This window comes from Artibeus jamaicensis, unplaced genomic scaffold, assembly GCF_021234435.1.
Source record: "Artibeus jamaicensis isolate MK-2021 breed Jamaican fruit bat unplaced genomic scaffold, CSHL_Jam_final contig_887, whole genome shotgun sequence".
Classification (NCBI taxonomy): domain Eukaryota; kingdom Metazoa; phylum Chordata; class Mammalia; order Chiroptera; family Phyllostomidae; genus Artibeus; species Artibeus jamaicensis.
Window position 1 is genome coordinate 864,706 of NW_026522003.1, and position 14,074 is coordinate 878,779.

A 14,074-nucleotide genomic window follows, 5' to 3' on the forward strand; every position below is an offset into this window, starting at 1 on the left:
TGTGTGTACAGGAGTGGCAGGTGGGCACTCACATTGGGAAAGCTGTTCTTCTCAGACACAGAACTCCAGGTGCCCAGCCACCAGGCACACCACAAAGTGGCCTTGCACACAAGAGGCTGCAGTATGAAAGTTGCGTTGAGAATGTCTTCAGCATCTTTATTCTAGCCCCCCACTTCCTCATTACCGAGACCTGGTCCCGGAGAAGGACCATGACCTGCTCCAGGCAACATTTTCATGAATACTCCTTGGATTCCTGACATGCTTATTTCCCAGGGAAGGAAAAGACTGACCATTAGGATTCGAATCTTTTAATTTGGGAATGACCAGCTTTCTCCTGCCCACTCCCCTCTCCAGAATACCCCTCTTCAGTCCAGCTTCATCAGGAGCCATATCTGAGAGCATCAGGCTCACAAACAAGTCCCTGTGGCTTCTTGGGCCAGCCTTCATCTCTGCAGGTCTGGGGTGGAAGACAGCAGGCTTAGTGAATCCATGAGAGATGTGCCTGAGCTCCACTGTCCCCTTGGTCTGGCTGTAGCCTTGGGGTCACTGTTGGTCCCCTGTGAAAATGGAGCCAGGCAGGGAAGGGCACATCAGGCTGGGACAGCCGGGGCAGGGGCAGAGGGGCACCTCCTATTCCAGAGCACGGGCACTCACCCTGGGTGGCCCTGGGCACAATGTCAGTTCGGTAAATCTTGAAGGCATCGTAGGCAAAGACGGAAACCAGGATGATGCCAAAAACCTGTGGAACGGGAGTGGGGGTGGCATCACAAGGGCCGCTGGTATTCGGGAGAGGGGCCTGGGTGGGGGAGGCACAGGAAGTGGGCAACACCAGTTAGAGGTCCTTAGGGAACTGAAGAGATTTGGGGGCACTGGACTCACAAAAGCAGCAATGGCAGCTCCATCTCGGGAGGTCACAGCTGCAAAGGAGACCACTAGGAAGATGATGATGGCGCTGATACAGCGGAGGAAGTCCTGGAGGGGCCAAGATTCCAGGTCAAAGGGAAGTCAGAGTACAGAGTTATCCCCCTGAACTTTCCAGGCTAGTCAGCACTTGGCCCTCAGGCACTGAATTCCTGCATAAAGATACCCCTGAACACTAGATAAAGCACTAAAGAGAGAAAAAGAGGGAGGGAGTTCACATATTATCCAGGGAAGGGATGTAAGTGAATGCAGAGTGACCAGGACAGAAAGCCAGGGGTCTGGGTGCGGCAGCTGGAGCCAAGGGCCACATCTTGGGGATGCCAGCCAGGAGGTGCGGGAGAGCAGGGCAGGGCTGGGGCTGGGACTTTAACAGGTGGGAGAGCATATCTAAAGGATGTGTGTCCTCACCATCAGTGACCCAGGAGCTGTGAATCTGTGTAGGTCAAAGCAGTTTTTGAGTACAGGGCACAGCTTGGGGCAAAGCCCAGCTGGGGTTGAGGGGCCCAAGTGAAGGAGAGAGGCTGGGAGAGGAAAGGGAAACTCCCAAGTTCAGAGGAGAAGAAAGGGAGCAGAATGGGGTGGGGTAGGCAGGGTCCCTCACCAGACAGGGCCAGTTCAGCCGATCAAAACGCTGGTAGTACTGGGTGGCATAGAGGAAGAGGAAGGCGAGGGTGATAAAGAACTCGAGCAGCGCCGCGGCCATGTAGGCGGAGATGGAGGCGGTGAAACAGATGAAGATGATGAAGGTCAGGGCCTGCAGGACCAAGTGTGTGGACTTGCCAGGAAGGAGACACAGGCATGGCCTGACCTTGGCCTTCCTCTCCTCAGGAGCCCCCCCCAGGCTGGCCCCCACCACCTGTCCTTGGAGGTCTCCCCATCCCTCATGGCAGGAACCATATTCCATGGCTTTTGGCCAGGGGCAGGCTCCCACCTCTGCCAGCCCAGGATGATTCAAACCTTTCAGTTTAGGGACAACAAGCTGCCTCCTGCCCCAGCATCCCAGCAGGCCTGACCGTGTGGTGTCCTGCTGGGGTGCAGAACCCACTGTGAATGCCACCCCCAGGGGCATGCTGCACCAGCCCCGCACCCCAGGCGTCAGCCCGTGCCCCGTGATCCTTTCTTTCGGATGCCTCAGACTCCTCTAACGAGGTCCGAAGCCTGCGGCTCCATGCAAAATACAAGGTTTAGAAGACAAATGCTCCACGGTGGATCCCGGGGGTTCCTTCAGCTCTGGCCCTGCAGGACGATGGCATATGTGCAGAATTATTGCCTTTACACCAAGGCCTTGCTAAGTGACTAGGGGAAGATCCTTTCCTGGGAGCAGATGTTCGCGGGGAGCAGAAACAGAAGCAACAGGGTTGAGGAACTCTGCCGTTTCAGATAGCTGGACTCCTCGGACATGCCAGGAAGTGGCCATCGTAGAGCCCAGGAAAGAGGCTGCCGGTACCTTCACCCCGTCCCTGTGTCTTGCACTCCCTCAGTGTCCCACAAAGCTGTCCTGTCTAACTTCAGTCCTGGCCGCCCCACCTGAGACCCACTGTAACTACCTCCAGATGCAGAGATGATGAAGGCAGGGAGGTGATGAAGGAGGGGCAGCTGGGGACAGGTGGTGCCCAGAAAGCCTGGGAAGGGGGGGGGGGGGGGGCGGGGCAGGGGGGCCAGGGCTAGGAGATGTGGAAGCACCAGGTTGGGGTAGCTGTTGTTACCAGCTCAGTTTCCAGCAGGATGCCCTTCAGGGAAGAGAGGAAGGTCTTGTCCACGGCAAAGCCCTGGAGCCCTGCCGCTGGCCCCTCCTCAGGAGGCCGGTCCCGGCGATCCAGAGCACTGAGCATCTCCACAGGCCCGCTGGGCACAGCCCCTCACGGCCAGCGGCCCAGGAAGGGGAACAGGAAGATGGAAACCTGGCAGGACAGAGAAGCAGACAGAAGAAGGAAAGCTCTTGGAGGAACCTGAAAGCGAAGCGCGCAGCCCTGCTGTGAGGTCCTGGGAGAAGGCAGCCGCCGGGGAGGCCTGCCCAGATGGGCCTTCCACTCAGCTGCCCCGCCAGTGTCTGCACCAACCCCCAGGAGGCACATGGGGAGGGGAGAGGCGGGGGAGGAGTGGCCAAACCTCCCCTTACTTGGACAAGGGAGGAGGGGGAGGAGGTCTGTGGCCACCAGGAGGAGCTGGGAGTGGAGCCAAGAAACAGGGCTGGACTAGGAACCCCCAAGGACCTAAGCCTGAAGAAGTTTGCATCCCCTCCCCTAACCTTAACCCTCTTCCTTGGCCCATCTTTTCTCCCTTTTCCTTTTAGGGAGGGTGGGAGCTGGAGCAGGCCCAGCAGCACCCCCAGGGCCCAGCCGTAGCAGCCAAGACGGAGGACAAAGGCAGATTGTTGGGGGGACAAGGGGGTGCTCTGTTCCTGCTGCAGTGCCTCAATGGGCCTCTGTCTCTCCAGTAAACCAGGAGGGTGGCCTGACCCCCACCCTGGTGTCCAAGGGCGGACTGGGGAGCCAGAGAAGGAGAAGGATGGGAGGCCACGGCGGAAACTCTGGAGACAGCGATAGGTGAGGGCTGACCATGGGGCAGAAAAGGGACTGGGCCGGGGACCACAAGATGTTTTCAGGCACCAGGATGCCAAAGACAAATTAAGCCACTTTTAAACATAGATTATTTATTTGGATAAGTCTCTCCGTGCTCAATAACAGCCTCTTCCTCAGAGTCACCCATGTCAGAAGACCAGTAACGTATTTGTTGAGTGTTTGATGGGTGAATGAATGAATGAGTGAATGAACAAATGAGCAAATAAATGAAATGAGGGGCTCTCTGTTCGCAAGGGGGGAAATATCGAGAAAGTGCCTGTGCTCACGATGACAGCTGGGGTGGAAGGAAGGGAAGAGATGGGGCGGTGGCCTCCACGAACGGGCAGAGCTTTGAAGCCTTTTTGAGAAGAAATGCCAGGATACCGGACACCAGCTTCCAGAGGCCACTGCAGCCACTGCTCAGTTCACTTCGCCTGCATTTCCCATCCACTCCAGAAAGTACGAAGTGTGTTTTCCTCTAAAGTTCCCATCCTGTCCCATGATCCTGCTGCGCCAGGTGATACTTCGGAGGGGTGAGCACTGCGGCGTCCGGGCTCACCCCAGTAGACAGTTGCACACCAGCTCCAGCGTTCCACTGGGGCCCAGCCGCGGGCAGCGTGACTAGGCCATCACACGGGGCCGCACGCACACGCAAGCCAAGGAGACACGGTAGAGCCTGCGCTCCAGGCAGTAGCCATCACTTGCACCGCGCTCTCCAGGGCATGGCCGGCGATAGAAGACGGTCTGGTTGTGGTAGAGCAGCTCCGAGTTGCCCAGGGGGTCCATGTGGGAGCCTGTCTGCAGGCTGACACAGTGTGGACACAGGCAGCGGGCGTGGTACAGGTCCTGGGGGAGCCGGTTCAAGTCCCTGTCCAACCTGTGGGGATGGCACCAGTCAGTCAGGCCCCGGAGGGAAGCTGGCCAGGCAGGAGGGCCTGGGCCAGAGCAGGGAGCGCCCAGGGAGGATGGAAATGCCAGAGGAAGGAAATGGTGTGGTCGGGAGGCCTGGCTTCTTGCCCTATCTCTGGCACCCAGTTGCTGCGTGACTTTGAAAAAATCACCCCCTTCTCTCTGGGGTTTCTCTTCCCCCACTGTGAGGGGGAGCAGGGCAGCCTCGCTGCCAGCTGGCCCCGGAACCCTAAGGGGGGCAGAGCAAAATCGAGCGGGCTCCTGCCCGAGCCTCCACCAGTCCAGCTCCGCTGTCCGAAACGCACACTGGGCTCCGGCGTGAGGTTTGTCTTCGCGATTGTTATTACATTTTAGGGTGTTTTTAATTATACAAGTAAAAGCTGCCCTCACATTAAAAAGTGTCAAATGAAGATTAATAGTGCAGCTGCCCACCAGTCCCACTCCCCAGAGGGCGCCACTGTCAGCCGGTTCTGCACTTTGCGCACTTCCTGCAGACACGGGCTGTGCAGGCAGTGTAAGTGCAGGTTGGATGGAGTGCATGGAGGGACTTATTTAGTTATTCCGAAAGGATCTGGTGGTCTAAAAACAGTGAAAAATAGATGTTCCATAGGTCTGGGACTCCGGAAGCCCAGCAAGAAATAGCTGCTGGGTTGCAAGACCATTGTCCATGTAGACAAGCCCTCAGAAGTTAGGGCTCAGCTAGGATGGAATTTTCCAAAGTGGGTTCCCTTACAAGTACCTTGTAAGAAAAGGGGTCTGTGATCAAATGAGTTTAATGGTTTCTTTCCTGCTGACTTAAGGCAGACTTTAATGTGCTGAGCACATTGTGAGTCTACAAGGGGCCAGGGCTGGAGCAGCTTTACCCACCACACTTGGACATCATCAGTTTTTCCCTGAGGAGCAGCTTGTGGGACGAGTGTTGCAAAAAACCTTGGGGGAAGACCACCTGAGCGGTTATCGGGGGCTCACAGCCTCCCAACAAGGAGCTAATCTGGACCCTAGCCCAGTTAGCCCGCTGACTCCCAGCCTTCCCAAAGGGGCTCCCATCCTTCACATTTAGCCCAGTACCCCACCGGCCATCTGAAACCACTTCAGAGCGTGGTGATTAGCAGTCTCCACCCTGGATCTAGTCTCAATGAGAGCTAACCCCCTCCCTACCTACTGAACTTCTCCCTTCATCCCCAAAGCTAAGGTTAAGCCAGACTAGACTTGTGAGGAGTGAAAACACAGACACCCTGTGAGGACAGGACAGAAGGAGAAATGTGTTTAGGACCCCTGCGGCCTAATTTCTAGTAGTTTGTTTCATTGTCTCTATTTCAGTGCTTCCTGATATTTCTCACATCGTGGCACACTGAGTGAAAGACTAAGACTGCCCATGTTCCAAGGTAAGCAACCGGGTGCTCCAGCCCTCTAGCTGCCCCCCGAGTTGAGGGTTTTCTTATCGTGGTATATTTATAACCCACTCACATCCCAGGGCAAAGCATTTGATATTGGGATGCTTCTCGCCTGTGTCATACCATCATTCCCTGATATTCCCATCATTCCCTGATATTCTAGTTACAAAAGCATGGTTGCTGTAGGGATGGAGGAGGAGAAAAGGAGAGAAACAACATTCTATGTACTAAATATAGATTCTACAGATATTATTTCATATGATCTTTACATGAGCCTATGCGGTATTATCTCACTTTATAGATGAAAAATAACCTGAACTTTGAAACCTTGCGTAACGGGCTCGAGGTTGCCCCATAAGAGTCAGAGCTAGGACCCAAACCTTCTCAGACTAACGCCCAAACCTTCATGGCCTCTCTGAGATAAAATGGGGCCGGTAGGCTGGAACTGGGTAGATCTCCCTTGGCCCCTCACACATACCCTGCCTGGCACATATGCAAGAACTCAGGAGGGGACGGCAGACTCACTCATATCTCCAGGGGGAGATGGACCTGCTGTTGAGGGGTCCATCTTCACTGGCCCTGCAGGTCACTGGGTGGCGGGCAAGGCTGCCAGCCTCTGGGGGAGGCATGCGCACCGTGTCCAACTTCAGCAGCTCTTCGGTGGGGTCCTGTCCTTGGCTGGGGAAGCAGTTGGGCCAGAGGATGCAGTCTTTCTGAAGCCGCAGATTGAGGGCATGTGCTCCCATGACTACTGCTAAGAAGGCAACCACCTGTAGGAAAAGGCCGGTGAGACAACTGCTCCCATCTAGCCCAGGTGCCCCTCTCCCAGCTACTCCCTGAGATCCTAGTTTCTAGCTCCACCTGATCTTCAGCCCCAAACCACGGAGCCCAACCTCCCTGCCGCTTTCCCACTTGGCGCCGTCCCCACCCGGCCTCTGCACGCTCACCTGGTACATGCCGGATGCCAGATGCCGCTCGCCCAGCAAGGTGCTGTACAGGCTGACAGGCAGGGCCCTGTGGAAGCAGGCTGGCTAGAGCAGTTGAGGAGTCCTGGTTTTATTTTCAGCAAACCTGTTTTGTTTATTCAAATTTATTTCCACTACCTTTTGGAGGGAGTAACCTGAGATTAAAAAAGAAACAAAACAAAACCAAAGAAAACTCAACAGGGTTTCCAAAGCTGTTTAAAATGCCGTACTCATGGAAGTTGTGATGAATGTCGTCACAAGCCTGGAAACGAATCAGGTAAACCTTGTTCTCTGCGTGGACTCAACGCAATAGCATTCTGTTCCTCTGAGACTTTGAAAACTGGCATTATGGGAATTTCTCTGATTAGCTTGGTAGCCAGAATTAGGGAACATTATCTGGCCTCTCTTCAAGGGGCCTCGTTTTCGTGGTCTCTGCTGCTCCCACTTAGCCTCTTGTCTGCACCATTCCCTTTCTTCCCAGAAGCCCTCCTGATCAGCCACCTAAGCGCACATTTCCACTCTACCCCTTGTAACCATCAACCCTTCTGTTCTCTGACCCCTTCCTCATTTTCAATGACCCCACCTTCTATGACCCCCATCATCTATGACTCTCCCCACTGTCTGTCACCTGCTCCCTAACTCACCCTCACCCTCTCCAGTGGCCACCCAAACCCCCATCCCTGCCCTTTCCATGACCCCACAGGACTGCCAGAAAAACCCCACCCCATCAGCGTGGTGGCTGGATGTGCAAGATCTGATGGCAGAAGCTGTGGGTGACTGTCCCATTGCACAGGTGAGAAGGTAGAGCCAAGAAGAGGAGGGGCTCGGTAACTGACTCATCAAAGACCCCACAGGAGGTCCCGGTTTCATGGATCAGCCTGTCCCCACCCCCACTCACAGGGCCTTGGGGACAAGGTCTTGGTAGGGGTGGCTGCTGCTCTCAGGCCGTGAGATGAGCCCACCTGGCTGGGGCTTGGGGCCATGGGGTGAGGGGGCAAAACTCTGTTCACAATGGCTCAAGCTGGGCCTGACCCCAGGGACCACCCAGCCTGAGAGGCACGGTGCTGAGGGCAGGCCAGCTAGAGCCTTCTTCCCTCCATGCTTTTTCCCTCATGCCCGCCACTGACACCTCCAAACCCCACACCAGTTACCCACCCCCACTCGTACACACACCGCATATTGACACTGTCTCTAGAATGATGTTTCCTGATTTGCATGTGCTTTCCCTTAGAAAATACTCCTCTTGTAACCAAGGACATAGGAAATAAACAAAGAGAACCAGGAATAACTAACCGTAGAGTGAAGGGGAATCCTTCAAATGCTTTAAGGGCAGCGATTTTCAACCTTCTTCATCTTGTGGCACACATAACTAATTACTAAAATTCTGCAGCACACAAAAAACTATATTATATTTTTTCCATTCCGACAAAAAAAATTAGGTATAATTTTGATTTATTCACACTGATGACTATTTTTGTGTCAGCTGTTGTCATTTTGAATTTGACAGTCTAAGTGAAGAGCGGTCAGTGCCCCTGACTAAATAGTCAGGCATTGCATGTTTCACAAATTCTTGCAGCACACCAGCGTGTCTCTGTGCACCTGTTGAAAATCGCTGCTTCGGGGCAAAGCAGCGCCAAAGCATGGTAGTGACGAGGTCAAGGGGCATGCTGGAGGATTGGAAGAAGCTGTCTGGTGAGGGCCCTGGACCTGGGAGTGGGGCAGGGCTCTGGGCAAACAAGTGGCTGTTGGGAAGGCAGGAGCACTTAAGAGAGCACAGAGTCGGGAGCCCGTCACCCTGCTCCCACTGCCCGCCTCTTCACCCGTGAGCTCCCAGACACGCTCACTCCCACACTCTGTTGATCCCTCAGCTCTGGTGTCATGTGCCAGGATGGTGTCAAGGCCTGTACATGCATCAGCTCATTGCACTTTCCAGTAACACCATGTGGCGGAAACTCTTATCCCTATTATCTCATGTTAAGATGAGGAAATTGAGACCCACAGAAATTTAGTAGCCTCCTCAAGGTCACTCAGGAAGGGGCAGAGCTGGTTTTCCACTCCAGCCTTGACCCACTCCAAACCCGAGCTCCTGGCATGGAGGAGCCACACTGTGCGGCCCCTGGTTGGCTGCAAAGGGAAGGGAGGTCCCCGCATAAGTGCTCTTCTACTCCTCACCTGGACTTTCGGCTGGGACAGGTCTCACCTAAACCTGTCTGAGGCCACAGGCCATTCCTGCCAATCAGGCTGTCAGCCCCGCTGGCTGGGATCTGCCACTCCTCACCGCCATCCCCAGCCTCGGGTCTGGTACGAGCAACTGCCGCCCCCAGAAAAGGCTCTGCGAGAGCAGTGCTCTTGCAGAAGACCTGAATCCGTATGGGTCGCCCCCAGAACAATCAAAGCCCCAGAGCCTGTCATCAGCCCAAACCTGCACCCCTACTCCTTGCCCCAGTCCAGGGAGGGGTGCTCAAAAGAGCTGGAAGTGATCCTAGATACTCATTACTTGCTGGTGTTGCAAAAACCCCACATGTTTGCCCAGGACATTGACCTTCAGGAAAGGCCTTTGGGGTGTCCCCCTGCCTCTGTAGCAGGACTTTCTCTGAGGAAACCCCTTGAAAGGCAGAGGGAGGTCCCCTCCACACACAGAGTCTCCCCTAGGGGTGATCAGGCCCGACAGAGAAGTGTGCTCTGAGCCACACCCCCCCGCCCCGCCTGCCCACTCAGCCTCTGCTCTTATCTCAGCAGTGTCTCTGTGGGACTCCTTAGGGTAACTCCCTGCCATGAGAAACATTTTCCAGAGGGTTTTCCTCCTGGAGTGACTAGTTTTGGAATCCCTGAGTCACTTCAGCTTCCAGGGAATCCTTGGGGGTGTGGGAGATGGTATAGCAATGGGGACACTGCTGGAGGTGGGAGCGAAGCAAGGTTCACCCAGCACCTGACAGCAGGGCCGCCTCCCAGTGTTGTTCTCACCTGCCTGGGCCTGACCTGGTGGGAGACCCACACCTGTGCCCCTGGGAAGAGAGATAAGTGCCCAGCAGGAAAGGGCAGAGAAGACGCAGCCCTTGGTCAGGAAAAGCGCTTGGGGCGTGAGGAAAGCTAGAGCATGGCTGTCCTGCCCTTCCTCAGAAAGTCACTCACACATCTTCACCTGCTGCCTTGAAGTCTTGACCCTCCCTCCGATCAGCTCTTGACCTTGGGCCTTCTCTGGTCCTTTCTCCTTATTTGCAGAAGTGTATGTGTGTTGGGGGTGGGCAGGGGTTTAACCTGGATGGCCATGAAAGTGCCAACCAGCTTAGCTGCTCTGGACCTCAGCTCCTGAAATAGTGCTGAAGCCACAGAACTCAGCAGGATTTACTGAAGCTCATCTCCACTCGCCTGATGTGAGGTGGGGGCACTGTTGGGTAAAATGCTGAAATACCTCCACCCCTGCTGGTCAATTGATGATATCCTTAGCCTGGGGCCACCCCTACCTGTTACAGCCTCCTTGTGATCCTGTAACTAATGGCCTGGCTTGGACAGGACCTCCAGAGAGCCGCTTCCTGTACCGAGTGATCCGTGGTAATGGCACCAGTTGCTGGTGGTCTGTAGCTTCACCTTTAGTTGCAAAGACACTTAGGCTCAGGAGCCCGCCTTCAAAGAGAACCCCGTCCGGCCTGGGAGACACACAGAGAATCAAACTGCATAGAACAAGAAGCCCCACAACTCCCTCTGCAGCTGGGTGCCTGTATCTCCCCAGAGGGTGGGGCCCCACGGCTTACTCAGCTCTGTCCTACAGTCAGGGCTGCCCCTGTTCATCTCTCCATTCACCAAACATGTACTGAGCATCTATTGTACTTTATACCAGACACTATTTTAAGAGGTGGGAGATTTATAGGATCTGAAGAGAAACCAGAGTATAAGACACTATTTTAAGTAGTAGGAGGACAAGCCAGATAAGGTTTCTGCCTCAGGAAACTTCCATCTCAGGAGGAGACAGATGATAAATAAGGAAACAGATCATTTCTGATAATAATAAGTGCTATGAAGACAATGAAACAGTGTTATGAGGTAAGAAGTTATGGGGGCAGGGGGTGGCTTTAATTTTGAAAGCCAAGGAAGGCTTCTCCGAGGACGAGTGGTCCAGGCAGGGGCAGAGGGACATGCAGAGTCGTAGAGGCGGGAAGCAGTTGGGTACATTTGAGAAACAGAAAAGACAATGTGGATGGAAAACAAAGGGTAGGGGGAGAGTGGGATGCGATGAGGTGGGAGAGGTGGGCAGGGCCGGATCACATAGGGTGCCATGGTGGGGCACTGGGTTTCATTCCAAGGTCGGCAGGAAGTACTGGCTGGATTCGGGCATGATCTTGGCAACGTGAGTTTCCCCAAAGCAGGCATCGTGTCTTTGATATTCTGCTCCCCCGACTTGGGGCTGACATCACATAACAACAGTTGCTCTTATCCAACATTTATACATCATGAGTTCCACCATTACCCCACTTTAGAGACAGGAAACCAGAGACTCCAAGAGGTCGTGTAGCTTGCTGAAGTCACTAGCTAGTGTTGGAAGCAGGATTGGAACCCAAGCAATCTGGATGCTCGGGGGCCCCAGAAAAGAAGAACTAGAAGAATCCGTGAGCACCTGAGAAGTTTCAAGTAGCAGGAAGAACAGGAAGAGGTCAAGGAAGTCAGGGAGGGGTGAGGGAGAGACCAGCAGGGCCCTGCTGGCACGGGGAGAGAAGACTGAGACCCAGAAAGCCAGACGGAGGGGTCCCTTCCTTCCTTCCTCTGAATGTAGATAGCAGAGGCAGGTCTCGAAGCGGAGGGCCTGGCTGCCCAAGGCTGCCTCCCGGTCTTAGCTGTCCACCCAGCCTGGGCTTTCTCTAACTTAACCTGGAGCCCATAGCTCTCCCTGAACAAGTTAGAATCATTTTAAACCTCTGTGAAAAAGAGGGCAAGCCCGAGGTACTTGAGGAGGGAAAGGCTCTTCCTGCCCTCAGCAAAAAACCCTTTCATCTTCCACAAAAGCGAAAGTTGGGGGAGAGCCAGGTTGAAGAGGAAAAGCCATTGAGGGAAATCACCACCGTGCAGGGCACTTTACACGTACGCACTCTTCACCGAAGTCCCTGTTACAGATGAGGAGCTGAGACGCAGATATGTTATATAGCTTGACCAAGATCACACAGCTTATCGGTCGGGATTCCCTTCCAAGTCTGACAGTCCCCACTTGGGGGCAGTCTTATTTTCCTGCAGATTTGCACTCTGCTGCCCACACTCACAGGACCCCATCGCCCACCTCCCAGACAACAACTTTACCTGGTCCTGGAGCTTGCTTCCTGCTTAGCTTTTTTTGGCCTCCATCTTTTTCCAATGTTCAGTCAGAGTGTTCACCTTCGCAGTCCCCTGGGCAGATCCCAGAGTCACTGCCTTCCTGCGTGTGCTCCACCCGGCCAGGCCTCCTAGGGCTGGGGTCTGTAGGAAGTTGGACCAGGCTGGAGCTGGCGTGGGGGAACTCTCCCTTCAGATGTACCTGGAAATTTGAAACTTCCTCTGCCATCCTGACAGAGGCTGAGTTTGTTCAGGATTCCCAGCCCATGCCCAGGTCCGAACTGTCCTCCCATCTCTGAGCCAAGCCCAGAACCAATACTGTCCATCCCATAGGTTTTACCCCTCCCTCTACAAAGGGTTCTTTCTTTCTTTCTTTATTAATTTCTTTAGATATTTCTGACTTTTTTAAAGATTTTATTTATTTACTTTTATTATTTTTAAAAATATTTTATTTACTTATTTTTAGACAGAGGGGGAGGGAGAAAGAGAGGGAGAGAAACATCAGTGTGTGGTTGCCTCTCATGCACTCCCTACTGGGGAGCCCACTACCCAGGCATGTGCCCTGACTGGGAATCGAACCGGCTAACACTCCATCCACTGAGCCATACCAGCCAGGGCTGCAGAACGTATTCCACAGGTGCCCAGGCAATAGGGAAGGAAGAAGGGGTGGTATTCTCAGAATATCAGTCCAAGCTGGTATTCTCACCTTGTCCCCACACTGGGAAATGTCTGTGGGCCTGTGGAATGTGAAGAGGGGCTTATCCAACTACCCAAGACAGAAGGTTCACAAAGGGCCTTAAATTAGATTTGCGATGTTATTGCCAGAGGAAGTTATACATAGTCTATTTTTGTGTGTGTGTTTTGTGGATGTACAAGGGGGATATGAACAAGTGCAGTGACTGAAAATAACCTCCTAGGGAGATCTGATCATAAATTCCTAACTGAGCAGGTCATAGTGGGTAGTCACGCCCCAGGCTCATAACTTTTTTGGTAAAGGTTTTTCAGCAAGCCCTGCCCACTGCTCTAGGTTAACACACCTTTGAAATGCCAGAAGTAGGGTAATCTTCTTTTCCAGACCTGTTGAAGGCGTAGCCACCCTGCCGGGAGCACGTAATCTAGTTCACTATTCCGGACCTGGCTTCCTCCCACCTTCCTGCAATCTTCCTTAACTTCTCTCATTAATTCCAAACGTATCAAAGAAACTGCAAAACTGTCACTCCCCTGAGCATTTGGGATCTTGCTTCCCGACGATGTCCTCAGCTTGGCTCAAATAAACATCTAAAAATTCCCTACACTCTGGATGTGTCTTACTTATATCAACAATTTGACGTGTTAATTTGTTAAATATTAAAAAATAGACTACAAGTTTTCGATCCTGTTTGCCATCTCACTTTGAAAATGTGAGACACCTCGAAAACAGAGGAAGGCTTCCCTCCAGCCTCTGCAAGGCTTTGATGCGTGCGGTGTCCCAAAAGGGAAAAAGGGGAGGAGGAATGGAGGAGGGTAGCTAGAAAGAGACCGTGGCGCACACACATCAAAGAGTAGTAAGATGGCAGGAGAGGTGTGGGGACCCAAGAGCCCTGTCCTTTCAGCTGAAACTCCTGGAAGGCCAGATCACAGCTCCTCTGGAAGAGTTCTGCCCTTTTGTGCCCGGGGTCCCCTCTCTTGCTCTTCATGGCTGCAGCAGTGAGCCAGGGAGAGGGCCGGGGACAGGCCCAGACTGGCAGAGGAGCGTAAGAAGCAGCGCCACTCGCCGGGCTGAAGCTCTGGGACCAGACACTCAGGCTTTACGTTCTGTCGCCAGGGCCAGGATGCCTGTCCAGACCCAGACCCCCGCTTGTCCCTCGCAGGAAAGGCCGTTAACCTTGTCACCCCTGCAAAGGCAACGCCAAGGGAAAAGAGAGGCTCTGCGGAGGACACCAGAAGGGCGGAAGGAGTGCGCTCCCTCCCACGGGAAAGACAGATGCAGGGCTAATGAAAGGGAGGCAGAGGGAGGCGCGGGACTGGCAGCGGAGATCGGGGGCGT

At 54.0% G+C, this 14,074-nt stretch overlaps 2 protein-coding genes across 6 annotated transcripts; both read right to left on the bottom strand.

Moving 5' to 3' along the window:
* Window positions 1-292: 292 nt before the first annotated feature.
* On the bottom strand, window positions 293-2,969 carry CMTM5 (CKLF like MARVEL transmembrane domain containing 5). 5 transcript variants are annotated; one of them, XM_037129423.2, is made up of 5 exons: window positions 2,628-2,969; window positions 1,523-1,561; window positions 880-972; window positions 655-739; window positions 293-557 (listed from the first exon to the last, which is right to left on the bottom strand). In XM_037129423.2, the coding sequence occupies exons 1-5, from the start codon at window positions 2,751-2,753 to the stop codon at window positions 544-546; spliced, it is 357 nt and encodes a 118-aa protein (XP_036985318.1). In that variant the 5' UTR covers window positions 2,754-2,969; the 3' UTR covers window positions 293-543. The 5 variants fall into 5 exon arrangements, with proteins under 5 accessions (XP_036985318.1, XP_036985316.1, XP_036985315.1 ...); XM_037129421.2 differs by having other exon boundaries at window positions 1,523-1,675; XM_037129420.2 differs by having other exon boundaries at window positions 293-457; window positions 1,523-1,696.
* Window positions 2,970-3,615: 646 nt separating this feature from the next.
* Window positions 3,616-6,878, bottom strand: IL25 (interleukin 25). Its single transcript, XM_037129486.2, has 3 exons — window positions 6,733-6,878; window positions 6,311-6,555; window positions 3,616-4,359 (listed from the first exon to the last, which is right to left on the bottom strand). Exons 1-3 carry the CDS (start codon window positions 6,739-6,741, stop codon window positions 4,104-4,106), a joined length of 510 nt encoding a protein of 169 aa, XP_036985381.1. The 5' UTR covers window positions 6,742-6,878; the 3' UTR covers window positions 3,616-4,103.
* Window positions 6,879-14,074: the final 7,196 nt, after the last annotated feature.